The sequence below is a fragment of the Notechis scutatus genome, chromosome 9 (assembly GCF_049901735.1).
Source record: "Notechis scutatus isolate UNSWTSFEM ecotype Mainland chromosome 9, rNotScu1.2, whole genome shotgun sequence".
Lineage (NCBI taxonomy): Eukaryota > Metazoa > Chordata > Lepidosauria > Squamata > Elapidae > Notechis > Notechis scutatus.
The window spans coordinates 884,135-903,029 of NC_142017.1; the positions used below are offsets into that span (position 1 = coordinate 884,135).

Here is an 18,895-nt window from a genome sequence, read left to right on the forward strand (position 1 = left end):
ATGCTGCAACGGTCATAAGTATGAAAAACGGTCGATCCAGGTGGGATGCACGGGCCCTGCTGTTGACTTATGACAAGGAATTCCAAGTCAACTTTGAACTAATTTGTTACTTCAGAAATTCCTGCACTTCGGATGTCAGCAACCCGAATTCAGTTGAGAGAGTTTTTAATGCACAGTGTTCTCTTGTTCTTGGCAAACATGGTTTCTGGCCCCGGAAGGCCTGCTCAACCTCTTCTATGGAGGTTGGGGCCGCTAGCTTTGGTGACCTAGCAAGGGGCCTTTGCCCACCTCCCAGTTTCCCCTCCCCTCCTCCAGCAGAAGCTGGTATTTTTCCCCCCTTGTCTGGTTTCTGAAATCTGACCCACGAGGAGGAGGAGGAGGAGGAGGGCCAAAGCCTCTGCAAGCCTGCTCTTCCCACCCCCTCCTTTCTCCTTCCTGTTTACATACAGCCTTGCTCCCAGGCCAACTCTGGGGCTTGGCCAAAACTTCCTCTGGGCAGCAGGCTTAACCCCTTGACTCCAGGCAGGGCAGAGGCTGCCTTGGAGGAGCTGCTTCTGGCCTCTGTCTCTGTCTGTGTCTGTGTCTGTCTCTCTCTGTGTGTGTGTGTGTGTGTGTGTGTGTGTGAGAGAGAGAGAGAGAGAGAGAGAGAGAACTAACTAACAAAAGAGTAGCATTAACAACTCTTAAAAAGTGGCTTAAAGCCAGTAAATGGTTCTGGAACAGCACAGGCAGAACCCCAGTCTTCTTTGGCCAGTGCACACCTGTACGGTTTTGAACCACACTCCGTGGTTGTGTAGCAAGGTAGCTTTTCCCAGAGGTCCAGTCCCTGAAGGTGCCCGGAAAGAGGGCTGCGCTCTCTCCATTGATTTCCTCCTCGGATCCCTGTCCCGGTTATATCAGGTTAATGAACTTTGGTCATCACCAAAGACACAACAGTCTGTTCTCTTGAGTTAAGAGGAAGTCGGGCTCTCCGCCCCCAGTAGACAGTTAAACAACGTAATTTGTAACCTGAGAATATGTGCCGGCCTCTTTTTCTTTGCCTGTAGAATGAGCAATTATTTATTCACTTTCTGGCGTTCTGGATTTACATGGCATCTCATGTGGGAAATATTACTGGCACCGAATTTCCGTATTAAGTTTCTGGGGAAAAGTGTCTTCCCCATCCCCCACCCTAACGACCTCAAACGCTGTCGGAATACGTTTGGAGCTATGCCAGCTTCTGTAATATCAAATATCGTAATGCTCCCTGGCATCCCCTGATTTCCCTCAGCACGCATCAAAATATCTTAACATGCAGTCCAGCAAGCAGCACAGACAGACCCCTTTGTTTGATTCATTTTTAGTTTGACTATTCCCTGGTTTGTGGCCTATTTCTGCCCCTCTGTGAGAACTCCCGTAGGCCGACTGGTGGCTGTAGGAGAATGCCTCAATTATGAAGCCCCCTCCTCCTCCTCCTCCTCCTCCTCCTCCTCGCCAGGGTGAGGCACCTGGCGAATGTGGGAATGAAAGGGAGTCTTTTACCGCCTGGGCCAGAGCCTTTAGATCCTCTCTTATCCTCCAGGATTTCCATTCTTTGAAACTGCTGCCAATTCTGAGAGGGGTCTTGAGGTGGGAGTCCGCAGGCTCCCCTCTCTAGTTGAAACGAGATCTTTTCCGCCTTCTGGATGAGGGAATCTCTAGGTTTCCCTGATGGTGAAGGTGGAATGCCCCCTGCCTACAGGGCGGAAGTCATGGGGCTTGATGGGAGGTTCCCTTTTGCTGTTTTGGTTTTGGTTGAAAGTGAGATTTTTTTTAAAAGTCTCAGAATTCCCTGGGCACTAAACTGTTTTCTGAGAGTTGGGCATGAACAGTAAGTGTTTGCACTTTTATATAAATAGGAAAAGCAGCTCCTGTTCCCGTGCCATATGAGTGCTTCAGAGTAGAAGAGACAGGTCGTGGTTTTCAGACGAAGCTGCACCTGTTCAAATCTAGTGATTGTGTGTGTGAATACACTCTTGGGGGGACTGCTCGACAGAGAATCTGCTTCCTACCTTGAAACCACTAGATCTTGCTCCCATTTTTAGAAGTCTTAGTGGAAACTTCCCTGTTGAAGGCCAACCATCTGGAAAGCCAAAAAAAAAGGGGGGGGGGTCAGATCCTTTGGAAAGAACAAACGTAAGAACTGTTCTTGAAACAGTTTTGGGCTGTGCAATCAATGCTTGTTTTGGGTGTCTCTTTGTCCTCACAGAAAAGCAGGGTCCTGAGCGGAAGAGGATCAAAAAGGAACCGGCAGCTCGCAAGCCCAGCCTGCTCTTCAGAATGGGCCTTTCAGGGATTCGGGCAGGCTATCCGCTCTCAGAGCGCCAGCAGGTGGCCCTCCTCATGCAGATGACAGCAGAAGAATCTGCCAACAGTCCAGGTGGGGACAGGACCCCAGGTGCTTCTGCCTCTTCCTAGTGGAACCCCTCTCCCCCCCGGAACCTCTTGACAAAGGTTGGGAGTTGGCAGTGTTTGCACTGGCACCGGAGGAGTCGAGGCGTCTCTTAATTCCTGGTGTCCAAGATGCTTTTCCACAGCCACTTCCTACATTAGTTGCCTCGTCCCTGCCTTCCTTTCCTCTCTGCCCTCCCCACATCCTTCAGTCTGCCTTTAGCTCTTGTGCACAGCTCCCTCTAAAGGCTGTGGGGCTTTGGCCTTAATCAAGCTCTTCCTTGTGTCGTCCCCCCAACAGTGGATACAACACCAAAGCACCCCTCTCAGTCTGCAGTTTGTCCGAAGGGAACTCCTAACTCTGCCTCCAAAACCAAAGATAAAGTGAACAAAAGAAATGAACGCGGAGAAACCAGGCTGCATCGGGCAGCAATCCGGGGAGACGCCCGGCGTGTCAAGGAGCTGATCATCGAAGGCGCCGACGTCAACGTAAAAGACTTTGCAGGTAACCTCTCTGGATTAGCTACCCAAAAGCAGACAAGACTTGGCAAAATGTTAGCAGGCCAAGGGATGCAGGGGTTTTGTTAGACTTTGGATTTAACTACATAAGTGGGCTAACACAGCAGCTTACTCAGAGCAAGCGAAGTAAATTTGAGACTAAAATCCATGTATGTTGTGTAGTTATGTCGCATAACATTATTTTTATAGCCAAAGAGAAAGAGAGGGAGAGAGACCTCAAAAAACCTAAAAGATCACAGAATACCTTCATTTGGAACATTTCTCAATAACTTTTAAATGTGTTACATATTCAAAGTTGTAACTGTCTAGTAAAGCAATAACATTTTTATCCTCTGAGCTAGTTTTGTTTAGCTTCTTTCTGGCAGAATTACTTCCATCTCCCTCCCTCCACCTCACAAACACACGTTCCACTCGTCACTCATTGCATTCCAGGAGCTAAATCTGAGTTTCCTTGGGCAGAATTTTCCGTTTGTGCATTTACATGCAGGGCCGTTGAGCCGTGAGCAACTCCAGCAATCCTTATTTTTTTTCCTTTACACTTTGTCAAAACTACACCCAAGCAGAAGTAGGCAGGCATATTCCTCTGATCTTTGCAAAATGTTAAGAAAAATAAACATACATTTTTAATTCACTAAATTTCTTTCCCTTCAGTTCCCCTGGAGAATATGAATATATTCTCTCTCTCTCTCTCTCTCTCTCCCTCCCTCCCTCCCTCGCCCCCCTCTGTGTGTGTGTGTGTGTGTGTTTGTATGTGTGCATGTATTTATGTATGTATGTATGACTAACACGAAAACTGAGATAGACTAACTAATAGACTAATATCCAGATTTAACCCAGTGCAAATGGAACTTGGGTCTACATGTCCCATATGTGATTGATATGTACTTTTACAGGCTGGACCGCTTTGCACGAGGCATGCAACCGAGGTTACTACGATGTTGCGAAGCAGCTGCTTGCTGCAGGAGCCGAGGTCAATACCAAGGGTTTGGACGACGACACTCCCCTGCACGATGCAGCCAGCAACGGACACTACAAGGTCATCTCTTGCTTTCATTGATGGGCAGGTTCTTCCTCTTTTTCAGGTTGCCCGATGCCACCAACAGAAAGGGTAGCTTTCCAGGTTGTGGCTTCCCAGCTGTTCGCTGCTTAAAAACTCCAACAGCCCCATGACTTGCGATAATGTGATTCTCTGCCCTCCCCGATGTGCCATAGTAGGTTCTTGGAGCGCAACTGCCTTTTGCTCTTCTGAAGACCAAGGCAGAGCAGCAGCTGGATCAGGGGACAAAGCGTGTAAGCATAAAGGAGGCTTTGACACAGAATCAGGCCGAGGCTCCCCATAGCCTGGGACGGGCCAAGCTGAATGGCTGTGGCCTCCAAAGACTTTGCTTCCCAAAGCAGGAGCTGAGGGCTTAAGGGAAGGATCGAAAGGTGTGTTGATTCTGCAGACTTCAAGTTGCGTTAATATAATTGGTCATAGATGATCCAGCTTGACCTTGATTTATGTTGTTTAACCTTCTCTTGGAGAATAGCACCTGACTGAAAATTTTGTTTTGTTAGGTGGTGAAATTGTTGTTGCATTATGGAGGAAACCCTCAACAACTGAACAGGAGGGGAGAGACTCCATTAAAAGTAGCGAATTCTCCCACCATGGTGAACTTGCTCTTGGGAAAGGCCACGTATCCTTCCAGTGAAGAGAGCTCCACAGGTAAGAAGTGGCAGGTAGGGTGAAAACCCAGGACATCTGTGGGGGATGCAGGGATAGAAGTAGTTATCAGGAAGGATTGTGGTTTGGTAGAATATAACAAGGCCTGTGTGATTGAGCCAAACACCATTCGGCTTCCACTAACCAATATTACCCCCAGGAAGGAATATAGTGTGTGTTTGCTGCTGATCCCAGGGTGTGAAACAAGCCTGCTCCCAAACTGTCTGCTTAAGGCCCAGGCGTGTTCAGTCCTCCCCTTCCATGGCCTTGGCCTCACTTCAGTCGTGGCTAAGCTTTTTGAGGGGAGGCTTGGTGTGTCATTCAAAACATTGTGGCATGTCGGCTTTGACACGTGTGTCACAGGATCGCCACCACTGCCCTGGTGAGATTGACTTTGATGCTGTTCCCTTGTGGTTGCGACCACCCATCCTTGAGGAACCAACCCAGGAAGTACAGCTTGGTGTTTTGTTTCTTACTTGTCTTTCTGCTCTGTACAGAAGCAGTACTGGCATTTTATGTATGAAGTTGGAGCAATAATGGAATTAGTATCCTTTCTCTAAGCTGCCCATTTCATCCCTGCCAAGACCGTGCCATTCCTGCACTTCTGTAGAAGGCACCCTCCCAGCCATTGGCTGCTTCCTTTTGCAAACCACACAGCGACATCAGGATGCAGATAGACGGAAGGTTTAACAGTGATGGGCCCGGTTGAATAAAACACTCGTCTGTTTCTGAAAGGGGGGGAGAAATGCAGAGAGAATTTGGTGGCAGCGTGGCTAGCACGTCTCCATATTCAGTTTAGAGGTGCATGCAGTGAGAACTGAGTTGCACTGTGGTTTAGAATAGTGAGCTTTCTGAGAGAAAAAAGTTGTGCAGACTTACAGAATAATTTCCAAGGCTGACTAGTGGCCCAGTGAACAGGAAAACCTTGGTCCGACTCTGATCTCCCCAACGAACCTAGAATGCCTCTTCCCAAGTTCTCCCCACTTCAGGAGTTAAGACTCGGTAGCACAGGGATGATAGCTGTCCCGCTTACAAAAGCATTGTAGAGGATACTGAGATAAATATGCATTGAATCCTTTTAGAAGCCCCTATAAATATTAAGTGGCAGCGCTCTGGCATTGGCACGAAGCCCCAGGGGTGGAGAGCCCTCCGTCCGCTGCAGAGGCTGCCCTTGGGGGCTCCTTGAGAGAGGCGAGGGAGGTGAGGGGCAGGGCTGCACTGCAACTCCAATCCCGGATTGGCACGGCAGCTGCTGGAAAGGCAGGCCCCCTTTTGAAAAAAAAAAACGGATGTTCTCCACAGCAACGGCTCTTACTAGATTTGCACCCTTTCTGCCCAGATGGACCAAATGGATGCCAGCCATTGATTCCCTGCGCAGCTTTGGCCTTTTGCCCCAGAGGACCTCTCAGACCTCCGTATAGGTAGAGCAGCCCCAGCTATGCTTTGCACACGGAAGATAGATTGTCCACTCAGGTATTGTGAGCAGGTTTCTGTGGCGAACGCTGCTAAGTGCAGGTGTACGTAGGTGCTGTCCTTCACCTGCCTTGATGCTCTTGCTTTTGCAGAGACTTCGGAGGAAGAAGACGCTCCGTCGTTTGCGCCCTCCAGTTCCATTGATGGCAACAACACAGACTCAGAGTTTGAGAAAGGCCTGAAGCACAAGGGGAAGAACCAGGAGGCCCCCAAAGCCATCACGCCCGTGAAAGACGAGTACGAGTTCGACGAGGACGATGAGCAGGACCGAGTCCCCCCAGTCGATGACAAGCATCTGCTGAAGAAGGATTATAGGAAAGAGACTAAAGCCAATAATTTCATTTCCATTCCCAAGATGGAAGTGAAAGCGTACACTAAAAACAGCACAATCGCACCAAAGAAAGCAGCTCATCGCATCCTTTCCGATACATCTGACGAAGAAGATGGCACCCTGGCAGTGGGAGGGGGGGAGAAGTTGCGGATGACCACCCACCCCAGCCCCGCCAGCAACAAGGCCCGAGAACCCTCCAGCGCCAAACAGCAGAAGGAGAAAAACAAGGTGAAGAAGAAACGCAAGAAGGAGGCCAAAGGCAAAGAAGTTCGGTTCGGCAAAAAAAATGACAAGTTTTGTTCCTCCGAATCGGAGAGTGAAAACCTGGAGAGCGAGGAGGATGACCGAGACTCTGTTCACAGCCCCCCCACCTGTGCCAAGGACTCCAGGCTGGTGCTGAAGGAGTCCTCCCTCTTCAATTCCCTCTCCGCTTCCTCTGCCTCTTCCCACGGTAGCCTGGCCTCCCAAAAGCATAACTCGGCTCTGACAGAGCAGCACTCCAAGCACTGGCGGACTGACAATTGGAAAGCGGTTTCTTCCCCAGCCTGGTCAGACGTCAGCTCCTTATCCGATTCCACAAGGACCAGGTTGACCAGCGAGTCTGATTATACGTCCGAGGACTCGAGCCTGGAATCCCTGAAGCCCGTGAGGAAGAAACGGGAGCCCAAGAAGCGAGCTCAGCACGGGGCTGCAGTGATGGTGGTGGATAAGAAGAACTCGTCCCATGGCAATGTCGATGGAGCTATTCCAAAGCTGGACAAGGAGGGGAAGGTTGTGAAAAAGCATAAAACGAAACACAAACACAAAAACAAGGAGAGAGGCCAGTGTCCTGCCAGCCAAGACATTAAAATAATCAAAGCTTTTTCTTTTGATTATGAGGACTCTAAGCAGAAATCCGAAAAGGCTTTGATGATAGAGGCTGAAAGCCCTGCTGAAAACAAGCTCAAAGCACTAAAGCATGAGAGGGAGCACTTCAAGAAAGAGGACAAATTTCTGAGAACTAAATCTGAAGAGAAGGAGTGGTTGATTAAAGAGGAAGCTGGGAAAAATTCTAAAGAGGAGAAATCCTTGAAAAAAGCGAAGGAGGCGAGTAAAGACATCAGCAAACCCTTCAGAGAAGAAAAGACCAGCAGGCTGGAGAGGGAGAAGCCCACAAAGGAGAAATCTCCCAAAGAGGAGAAGCCCCGAACACACAAGGAGGAAAGGAAGAAGAAGTCCAAGGACAAGCAGTTCAAAGCCGAGAAGAAAAGCGAACCAAAAGAAGAAAAACCAAGCAGAATCGAGAAAGAAAGGCCAGTGAAAGAAGAGAAAGAAAAATGCAAAAAAGACAAAAGTTACCGAGAAGAAGCACCATTTGAAGAATTTAGTAATAAAAACCAGTTTTTGGAAAATGAAGATACAAAATTTAGTCTTTCAGATGACCAGCAAGACCGATGGTTTTCAGATTTGTCATCTGATTCCTCTTTTGATTTCAAAGAAGAGAATAGCTGGGATTCACCAGGGACAGACTACAGAGAAATAAAAAATGACAGTGTGGCAAAATTAATAATTGAAACAGTAAAGGAGGAAATAAAAGACAAGAAACGCGAAAGTAAAACAAAAGACAAAAGAGACTACAGTGAAAAGCGTAATGAAAAAGACACCTTTCTTAAAAAGAAAGAAAGAGAATACGCTGAGCGGAATTCTGAGAAGAAGAAGGACCAAATTGAGAAGCATAAAAATATTCCCAATTATCTGCCCGAAAAGAAAAGAAAGGATTCTGCTGAAAGTTTTAAAGAGAGAAAAGAAAAGGATGGCAGCGAAATTAGAGAAAGAAGGGAATTGCCTGATAGCTCTAAAGATAGAAAAGAGGTTAAAATTAAGCAAGAAGACTCCTACAGAGATGAGTTTAAAGGCTACGGCTGCGAAGCATTTTTCAGAGAAAAACCTGACTCTGAATTCAGTGGAAAAAATACGGAAACCTGGGAAAGGCATCCCTCAGGAAAGGAGAAGAAGGATGCGCCAGAGAAGGACAAGAAAGAAAAATCAAAAACGGAGAAATACAAAGAAAAATCCAAAATGGACGATAGGGAGAGAAATGAGAAGACACCGTCCGAAAAAAACCAAAAGGACAAAGAACTGGACAAAAGCTTTAAAGAGAAAAAGGAGAGATACAGAGATCCACACAGCAAAGACAAAGAGAGGAAGACTTCCTTAGACCAGGCGAAAGACAAGAAGGAGAAGATCTTCTCTGGGGATCGGGAGGACTTCCACGAGAAAAAGGAGGAGAAAAAAGGAAGAGAGAGGAGCTGGTATAACATCCTCGACATCTTCACCGACGAAAGTGAGGACGAAAAGGATGACTACCCTCTGGCTGGGTTCAAACTGGGGGACGGCCTGGTAAACGAAATGCACCGGCTGCAGGAGAGCCTACAAGACCAAGAGGAGAGAGACCTTTATGTCTCTGACAAGCATCGGAAATATTCATCTGACCGGCAGCCCCACTCTGTGGAGAAACCGAAAGATAAGGATCCCAAAGAGAGGAAAAAGGAGAAAGGGCTGTCGGAGGGAGGAAAGGAGAAAAAAGACAAAAGCTCCCTCGAGAAACACAAGGAGAAGAAAGACAAAGACCGGAAAGAGAGAATCTCGGTGGACTCTGGCCTGGAAAGGAAGACCAAACAGAAACTCCTCGAAAAGGCAGAAAAGAAACACGGGGGAGAAGAGAAGGCTAAAAGCAGACACAAGGAAAAGCTGGACAAAGAGTACGCCAAGGAGAAGCGTTCTTCTAAGAGTGGGGAGGCAGAGAAGAGCTTGCTGGAGAAGCTGGAGGAAGAAGCCCTCAATGAATACCGAGACGACTCCAACGACAAGATCAGTGAGATCTCCTCGGACAGCTTCACCGACCGAGTGCAGGACCCCGTGCTCAGCAGTCTCTTTGAGGCCTCCGGCCTTTCCCTTGCAGACCCCCCTGAGGAGAGGCTCAAGGAGTCACTGCCTCTGCCTTGCCTGGTGGAGAAACTCAAGGAGAAGGAGAGGCACCGACACTCTTCCTCTTCATCAAAGAAGAGTCACGAAAAAGAGAAAGCCAAGAAAGAAAAAGCAGAGAAAAAAGACAAAACAGATGAACTGAAAGACTCCAGCAGCAGGAAGGAGGCCACCCAGTACGAAAAAGATTTTGCCCTGGATGGGGACGGTTTTGGCGTTGCCTACAGCACAAAAGCGGAGGCTGAAGAAGAAGTGGACAAAAATATGGAGTACTTGTTTTCTGAAAAAAAGGACAAGAATGAATCGGAAAGAGAACTTACTAAGAAAATTGAAAAGGAAAAAACCTGCAGCTCCAACACCTTCAGTGTAGCCAAAGAGAAGAAAAAGAGAGACCGGCACAAAGAGAAGTGGAAAGACGAAAGGGAGAAGCACAGAGACAAACACCCGGACGGATTGTTTAAGCACCATAAGGAGGAGCAGAAGTTTGCCAAAGACAAGGAGGCCTCTCAAGTGATCTGTCCCAAAGACAAATCTAAGGAAGAGCCCTCCAAGCCGAATGACCTCAAAGCAAAGGAAAGACTGAAAGAAAACCAGGAAAAGGAGAAAGCCGACTGTCTTAAGATGAGCAACGGAAATGATAAAATTGCCCTATCCAAAGAGGGCGGTAAAAAAGATGTCAGGCCCCGGGAAAAACTTTTGGGAGATGGGGACCTGATGATGACCAGCTTTGAGAGGATGCTGAGCCAAAAAGACGTTGAGATTGAAGAGCGCCACAAGAGGCACAAAGAGAGAATGAAACAAATGGAAAAGATGAGGCATAGATCCGGAGATCCCAAATTAAAAGACAAAGTCAAAGCCAATGAGGAGATGCGCAAGAAGAGTCTGGATTTGACCACCAAGAAACCATTAGCTCTTGACTCTCAGTTGAAAGACAAAAAACTCAAGGACCTTGGCCCACTTGCTCCCATAGCATCTCCCGAGATCAAGGCCCAGCCTGCTGTGGGGGTAGACTCCAAGGACTGGATAGCTGGCCCCCAACTGAAGGAAAACTTACCAGCTTCTCCGAGGCCAGATCAGCACAGGCCAACAGGCGTTCCCACCCCAGCCTCAGTGGTTTCATGCCCAAGCTATGAAGAGGTGATGCAGACACCACGGACTCCATCGTGCAGCAATGAAGATTACACGGATCTGATGTTTGATTGTGCCGACTCTCAGCATTCCCTCCCCATCTCCACGATGTCCATGAATGCTTGTTCTCCGTCTTTCTTCGACAGATACTCAAATCCTTCAAGTGGATTTTCTGAGAATCCAAGTCAGACCCCAACAAGGTTCATCCCCTCCACAAATCTCCATCGGTCGATCTCTGTGGATATTAGAAGGGCACCAGAAGAAGAATTCAGTGTTGGAGATAAATTCTTTAGGCAGCAGAGTGTCCCAGCCACATCTAGTTACGATTCTCCAGCCCAGCACTTGATGGAGGAGAAGCTGCCTCTTCCTTCTGTTCCCACTGAAAAGTTCCCGTGTTTATCTCCAGAATATTATTCTCCTGACTATGGAGTCCCATCACCCAAAGCTGAGGCGCTGCATTGCACATCCGGAACCGTTAGCAACATTGTCCAGTCCCCCGAAAGTGTATTTTCTGGATTGCAAGCCAAGTCCTCCCCTTCTCACAGAGACGAGCTGCTCGCCCCTTCTGTAGAAAGCGCCCTCCCTCAAGATCTGGACATGCCCTTGGATGCCACAGAGAGTCAACTGGCGACGGCTGCCATCCTGCCCCCGGAGACCAGCTTCTTGCCCCCAATTGAGGAGAGTGAGTTTGACTCTGGCGTGCCAGAGCAGAGCAGCGCAGAGTGGGAGTCCACACCAAAGAAACCCCCTCCAGTGCCACCCAATTTAACTGGCAACCCTCCTGAGCACCCTCCTGTCAGCTGGTCAGTGGGGTCTGAGCTGCTTCTGAAGTCTCCCCAGCATCGGCCTGATTCCCCAAAGCCTTTCTGTTCTCTCGATATCGCGCACCCCAGCACGCCGGTGCCCTTCCTTCCTGCAGAGACCCTCTATCCTGGCTCCCCTGCCGCCTACCCCCTTTCCGTGATTGAGCCAAGGCTCGAGAAAGCAAAAGAAGAGCCAGAAGAAACAGTCCCACCCGAAATGGTGTCCGCAGAGCCACCAGCTCCATATGTGGATCCCCCGGCCAGGTTGGATGCCTTTTTCAGCACCTGCAAGCCTGCCTCGGAAGACGCATCGGACATGGCTTTGCCGCCAGTGGAGCCACAAGTGGAAGTTGCGGATGCCGTTGAAAAGAATCTCTTAGAAAACAGCAGCATCGCCCCTATAAACCCAGAGGAGCCGATTACGTGGCCGGATCCATTTGCAAACGCTGAGGACGACTTGGACCTGGGCCCCTTCTCTCTGCCAGAGCTGCCCCTCCAAGCAAAAGAAGTTCCAGAGATGGAAATGGTGGAGGGGGGCGAGGAAAGCCACTCTGCTGCGCCTTCCGAAGCCATCGCTGCAGCCCTGCTGGACGTCGAGGTTCCTTTGGGCTCTACAAAGGACCAGGAGGATCTGAGTCTGAATCCAGAAAGCGTCCCACCTGGGGAGCCCGACCCGCAGGGGGAGGAGAAGCCACCAGAGGAGGCTTCTGCCAAAACTGGGTCGGACATCTGCAACCCCCCAGAGCAGAAGACTGGAGAAGAAGCAGAGGCCTCCCAGAACGTTCAGGACGCAGTACCCGCAGGTCTGGGGCAGTTGGAGCCTCAGGAGGTGGAGGCCGGTGGGGAGGAAGCCTCCTCGGCTGCTCTGGGCTCCAGTGATGCTCCTCAGGGCTCTTCCAGCCAAGTGGACAGGACGGAGAGCCCTGGAGCTCAAGAGGCCGCCAGGGCCACCAGCCAGGTTGCTGCTTCTCAGGCAGAAGTACCACCTCAAGGGAACGTCCAGTTGGAAGCTGCAGAATCGGCCCCCAAGCCGATTCCTGAACCCCCAAAGGCTCCCAAAATAGAAGAGATCCCACAGCGGATCACCAGGAACCGAGCCCAAATGCTGGCCAATCAAAACAAACAGAATGCGGCTGCGGCGGCTGCGGTGGCTGCTTCCGAAAAGGAGTTCCCCCCCACTTCCACCCCTTCCACGAGGGCCAAGGGGGGGCGCGTGGCTGAGGAGGAGGACGCCCAGGCGCAGCACCCGCGGAAGCGGCGGTTCCAGCGCTCCAGCCAGCAGATCCAGCAGATCAACACCAGCACCCAGCAGACCCGGGAGATGATCCAGCAGACCTTGGCTGCCATCGTTGACACCATCAAGCTGGAGGACATCGAGCCGTACCACAGCGACCGGTCCAATCCGTACTTTGAGTACCTGCAGATCCGGAAGAAGATCGAGGAGAAGCGGAAAATCCTCTGCTACATCACCCCCCAAGCGCCCCAGTGCTACGCCGAGTACGTCACCTACACCGGCTCCTATTTGCTGGATGGGAAGCCTCTGAGCAAGCTGCATATTCCCGTGGTAAATAACTCTCTGCCGCTTTCCCTTTAGTGCCTTTCCCAGCTTTGCGGGGGGACACGGGACACAGCCGTCGCTCTTCCTGCTGGCCAGGTGCGCCCCACTGCACCCCCTAGGCCCATGGCAGCCTTCAGGAAGCATTTCCAGTCTGGAGAGCAAGCCCCCATTTTCTTGTGCCTCTGTTGTTATTTTGACCTGATGCCCTCAGGGCGGAACTCCCGTCCGTCCGTCCAGTGAGGGGCTGGACTGCAGCAACTGTCTGAAAGGCCTGGGGTGGGGGACAGGAAGATATTGGACCAGCTAGGAATGGTGAGTTTGAAGAACGGGGCCTGGAAATTAAATTACGGTAAACTGAGAATGGAAACTCTAAACCCACACTGGACAAGGTGCCAGGAAATAACAGCAAGCCCAGCTGTCATCAGACGGAGCTTATTGTGGCTTTGGGTCAGTGTGACGTTGGGAAAGCCATTTTTACAGCCAGCCCTCTGGCCATGCAAGGGGCGGGGGGGGCAGAATCTTGGGTCGGCTTCCATCATTCTTGGCATGGTCCACATCGGAGGGGAGAGGGAATCTGCCAGTAGAAATCCATTGGTCAGGAGGCTCTAAATTTGAACCTTTATTACTTTGGCTTTTTCTGATGTTGAAAGCCAGAGATAAGGGCAGGAGGAGGAGGAGGAGGAGGAGGAGGAGGAGCTGGGGAGTAGAGCTGGAGTAGTTCCAGTTTGCAGTCCGGAGCCCCTGCTGAAGGGCCCCCCAAAGAGCAGTTGGCCTCCCCGCCCCCCTTCGTATAGCTCAGGAAGGCCTGAAACCAGGGAAGTCCCTCCTGCTCCTGGGGTGGCCGAAGGGGAAGGTCTCCGTCCGCCTGCAGCGGTGGCTCCCGAGGGCGGCCAGGGGAGGGGAGGCTCAGCACTTCGGACAGGGGCCTGCTCAAAGGGGTCGGGGGGAGGGCAGCGTTCAGACCAGTGGTGGGATTCAAATTTTTTTACTACTGTTCTGTGGGCGTGGCTTGGTGGGCGTGGCCATGTGACTGGGTGGGCGTGGCTTTTTTGTTGTTGCTTTTTTGCAGCCCCCACCCCTTTTTTTGGGCCTTCTGAGCCTCTGGGGGGGGCGGTGTTTTTGCTCCCCTAAGGCTCCTCTGAAGCTCAGGAAAGCAAAAAATGGAGGTGGGGGGGGGGCTGAGCCATTCTTTGCCTTCCTGGGCCTCAGCAAGGGGAATCCCGGCGCAGCTGATCTTATCTACAGCTGGTTGTTGGGAGGGAAGAAAAAGAGAAAAATACCTTAGGCGAATGTCAGGCGGGCAGGCGGAGTGAGTGAGCATCGGGCGGGAGGACGACCGGGTCGGGGGTGTGGCCAGCCAGAACTTACTACCGGTTCGGCGACCCACGCCCAATTCTTGCTACCGGTTCGCCCGATCCGGTGCGAACCGGCTGAATACCAGCAGAGGTTCAGGCCCGATGCACCTATGTTAGGAACCCCCCGTTTGGGAATCAGGGAAGCGGACCCTGGTTGAGCCCCGGGGGAAGCTGAGCTCTGCAGCCTCAGTGGGCAGGCGGTGGAGTGAGCCTCCCTCTCTGGGCTCTGCTCTGGCCACAGCTGCATCCGCCCGTCCGCTGGGCCAGAGCCCCCACCCACCGGGCAACCCTTCCTGCCTCCTCTGCCTTTCAGATCGCCCCTCCCCCGTCCTTGGCCGAGCCCCTGAAGGAGCTCTTCAAGCAGCAGGAAGCCGTCCGGGGGAAGCTGCGACTCCAGCACAGCATCGAGCGGGTAACTGCCATCCCTGGGCGCCCGGGGTCGGGGTCGGGGGTGGGGTGGCCTCCTGGTAACGCTGCCCTCCCTCCCCCAGGAGAAGCTGATCGTCTCGTGTGAGCAGGAGATCCTGAGAGTTCACTGCCGGGCAGCCAGGACGATAGCGAACCAAGCGGTGCCCTTCAGCGCCTGCACGATGCTCCTGGACTCGGAGGTGTACAACATGCCCCTCGAAAACCAGGTGGGGCACGGGGGGGCTCTTCCTTGGGGGAGACCGTGGGGGAGGCGGGGAAGAGGCTACTGCAGCCCCCTCACTTTCCCACCTGGCGATGGCTGCCTGCCGGCTCCCCCTGCCCCCTTTCTACGGCTTGGGCTGGGTTGGGGGTTCCAAAGGAGCGTTTAGGAGGGGGGGAAGCAGCTGCGGCATCGCCCCTCCCCCTTCGCTAGGAGTCCACATCCCCACTTGGTCCCCCTTCACAGCAGCCCGTCTGACCACCTCGCTTCAGAAGGAAAACCCACCCCAGCTGCACCTGAACTGGGCAGAGCCAGGCTCTGCAGGTCTCCCTGCCCCCCTGCTCCCCTCCCCCAGTTCTGTGCAAGGAAAGGCTGGAGATGTAGGGATGAGTCAGGGGGGGGGGGGAGCCTCCTGGCCTGCTTTGCTTTGCGGCAGAGGAGAGGCACAAGTGGCTGCGGCTGCTCAGAAAAAGGAGAGCGGCGCCTCCTGCTGGCCAGTCGCTTGGAAGCAGGTCTTTCTGCTGCCTGTAAAGCTGTCACTTCGGTGGGAAGCTGAGTGGTGCATTGCAGGCATCGGCCCCCAAGCACAAAGCGGTAGGAGGGGGGGGGGTATTAGTTATCGGTCATACTGGTCCTGGGCCTCCTTCGGCCCACAGCCAGGGACTTGGGGTTGCTTTCTTCCACAGAGACAGTGCTGGGCTCTGGGTCTCGGCTCAGGAAGGTTGGGGACAGCGCAGCTCTTGCAAAGGGCCCTTGGACTAGGAGGCTTATAGCCCAGAGTCCACAAAAGGTCCCTTACGTGCCTGTTTGAGACTCTTCCATAGGAAAGGTGTGTGTGTGTGTGTGTGTGTGAGAGAGAGAGAGAGAGAGAGAGAGGACGGAAACTAACTTTTAAGTCTTTCTTTCTGCCGCTCCCTTCGTCCTTTATCTCTCAGGGAGATGAAAACAAATCTGTCAGAGATCGTTTCAATGCTCGTCAGTTTATCTCGTGGTTGCAGGACGTGGATGACAAATATGACCGGATGAAGGTGAGCAGGGAAGGCAGCCGGGCTAGCTAGGCAAGTGGGGTCAGGGGCTGCCTCGGCTGTGTCTCAGGCCCGCTCGGGGAGGGGAGGGGTCGTGGTGCACCTGCTGCAGTCCTCAGATCTGCTCCTGTCCTGCGGATGAGGCTCCGATTGCTTCCTCCACAACTGCCATCCTCCTCCTGATATTGCCATCCTTCAGGTGGGTGCCTGATTCCTTGAAGAGCCTCCTCTGGCCCAGCAGTTTCTGTGATGGGGTTTTTAAAATTAGCAGTCTGAAAATCGGAACCAGCTTTTCTGGCTCTCGGGAAGGGCTGCTCTCCTTCAGCCCATCTGTGGCCCTCCCCTTGGGCAGGGAGGCCCTTTTCTGCCAGGGGCCCCGTAGAGGCAGAGCTAAGGCAAACAGCACACGCTCTGACCTGGTAGTGTCCCACAGCTTGCTTTTCTTAAAATACACATTTTAAAGAAAACCAGGTGCTAAGTGACGGGGAACATTTACATTTCTGGTAGTAGGAAATTGGCAAACTTCTCCGTTTCTTGGGAATGAATCCATTGATCCCAGCCCAGGATTGCCTAATCCCCTTGTGTATCTAGAGTTTTGTAAGGAACTTTTATCGACCATGCAGCCTTCCTTCCTTCATTCAAAACAGGAAAACCTTAAACGGCCACCTCCGATAATCCTAGTTGGAGCACAGCAGCCTCTGATAAAAGCAATATGAATATAAACCCACAGAACCCCATGGGAGGCACCACGTGATCCAGGAGGCTGCAACCAGCACCGATACAGACCAGTTGCCAAGCACCCAAATCCCGATCACGTGACTCTGGGGATACTGCCAATAGTTGTAAGGGGGAGCTTAGGTTGTAACTCACTTTTTTTCAGCACCGTCATAATTTCAGACGGTCACTAAATGAATGGTGGTAAGTCAAGGACTCCCTGGATATTTTTCAGCCATCTGCTTTTCTCTTAAAAGAAGAAGCTCATTTGCGCAACAAATAATAGCAAACACTCCGAAAGCTAGCAAAAATTAAAAACAATCCTGGTGGGCCAAGAATGGGGTCTCTCTGAAAGCCCTTTCCGCGTCAGAGCCCAACCGTCTCCCGAATGGCCCCCCGGCAGGAAATCCTCCCGGTCTTCAGACGGAGCCTTTGGGACTCTCTGGGTTCCTGGCCTCCATGACGTGTCACTCTGCACTCGCCTTTCTCCTGTGAGCAGCCTCCGTCCCAGTCGAGGGGGGGCTTCTCCGGGGCATGCCTGGAAACCCACAGGGAAGCTGGAGGAGGCTGTGCCCTTTGGCCTTTCCCCATAGCTGCCCGTAGACTCCCCTTTGGGGGAAGGGGGACACCAAGGCCACAAAGGGGGGGGCAGCTTCTCAGCATCCTGGGCCTGGCAGATCAGCCTTCCGCTTTGCGCACTCAAGGCCCTCTCCTCTTTTCCGATCCAGACGTGCCTGCTGATGCGCCAGCAACATGAAGCCGCAGCCTTGAACGCAGTGCAGCGCATGGAGTGGCAGCTGAAAGTGCAGGAGCTGGACCCTGCCGGGCACAAGTCGCTCTGCGTGAATGAGGTGCCCTCGTTCTACGTGCCCATGGTGGACGTGAACGATGACTTTGTGCTCTTGCCAGCATGACAGGACCGTGCCTGCGGACATTTTCACTGCAAACTGGCATAGGTGGGTGCCCACCCCCTAACTCTCCTCTCCAGGACGGGTGTAGGTGTTCACACACACACACGCACACAGACACACACACGGACACACAGACACGACCGCTTGCTGATGAATCCCTAGTCAGACGAGGAGGAAGCAGAACATCTGTGACAAAACCATAAGTGGCACTTTCTTCACGGAGCCCCAGGCGCCCTGGGATGCAGGCGCAGCGGAAGGAGAGGCGCAGCTCCTTCCCCGCCACCCACTGGGGCAGGAGCGGCCTGCGCACGGCGGCAGGTTCAGGACTTTGGGGGCAGGAAGAGAGACTTGACGGGTGCCGGGAGACTGGAGGCACCCTCTCTTGTGGGGAGCTGCAGCTGCCGCCAAGATTTGAAGCCGCCGCAGCCTTTGGTGCACTCACGATATCTGCCGTTCGGAGCGCTTTGATTCTTCCATTTGCCTGCAGGTGGATCATCCCCAGGAGACCCTGCAGGGGTAAACTGGGGGTGGGGGCTTGTGGGGAGGTGGGGGTGGAAGAGGCAGGCAGTCCCCTTGGTTCCTGTTGCAGCCGGACATCGGGAAGGCACCCAGCTGCACTCGGGGGCGGGGGGGCGGAGAAAGTCACCCCACCAGACCGGCAACGTGGGGCATCTTTCCAGCAACCCAGCCTGGGGAGGGGGCCCCTCACCACAGAGACCAGAGGCGTAAGTGGCGCAGAGCGAGGACTGTGCAATTCTGTTTTGAAGTGGAGTAAAATCCATGTGGTTTATATATATATATATATATATAAATATATATATATATATAAATATATATTTTCCTTTAATCTTGGGCATTTTGTTTCTCTTTCTGAGACCATAACTTGAAAAAGAAAAAGATAAAACACTACAAGAGCCAATACTCGTATGAAAAGAAATTGTATCCCTTAAAAGCTGTACAGTTTTATATACATTAACAATGTACTTTTTGCTGCCTTCTAGATAATTTATTTTGCAACACATTACTGCACAGTTGTAAATAACTTATGTACTGTAACATCACTTTCAGTCATGTGTAAAGAAATAAATTAATTAATTAAAATGATCTTTGTATGTATAGTTCCCCCAAGGCAGTTCCCCTCCCTCCACCTTCTCTCCCACCTGGGCGCCAGGCGGCTCCTCCCGCCCCGTGCAGCAGACAGGCTGGCCATGGCCTCCCTCCTGCCCGGCCTCCCTGGCTAGCGCTGAGCTTCCCTGGCTCGTCACCGCACCACAGGGGGGTCTTGAGGGAGCTTCGGGCTCCCCTTCGGGGCCCAAGGAACCAGGCGGCTGCTCTGGGCAGACGTGGGCAGAGAAAGACCTTTCGTGGGGCAGGC

The 18,895-nt window shown here is 52.1% G+C and overlaps 1 protein-coding gene across 4 annotated transcripts in view; it reads left to right on the forward strand.

The window, feature by feature from the left end:
• Positions 1-18,621, forward strand: part of ANKRD11 (ankyrin repeat domain 11) — a 114,111-nt gene extending 95,490 nt beyond the window's left edge. For 3 of the 4 annotated variants that reach the window (XM_087971352.1, XM_087971351.1, XM_026684865.2), the window contains 9 exons: positions 2,228-2,398; positions 2,711-2,914; positions 3,822-3,964; positions 4,486-4,633; positions 6,196-12,893; positions 14,556-14,654; positions 14,734-14,877; positions 15,806-15,898; positions 17,338-18,621. In XM_087971352.1, coding sequence (XP_087827478.1) covers positions 2,228-2,398; positions 2,711-2,914; positions 3,822-3,964; positions 4,486-4,633; positions 6,196-12,893; positions 14,556-14,654; positions 14,734-14,877; positions 15,806-15,898; positions 17,338-17,523 — 7,886 coding nt within the window. In that variant the 3' untranslated portion in view covers positions 17,524-18,621. Of the gene's footprint in view, positions 1-2,227; positions 2,399-2,710; positions 2,915-3,821; positions 3,965-4,485; positions 4,634-5,826; positions 6,104-6,195; positions 12,894-14,555; positions 14,655-14,733; positions 14,878-15,805; positions 15,899-17,337 lie in introns of those variants that run through there. The other variant, XM_087971353.1, reaches the window with a different exon arrangement.
• Positions 18,622-18,895: the final 274 nt, after the last annotated feature.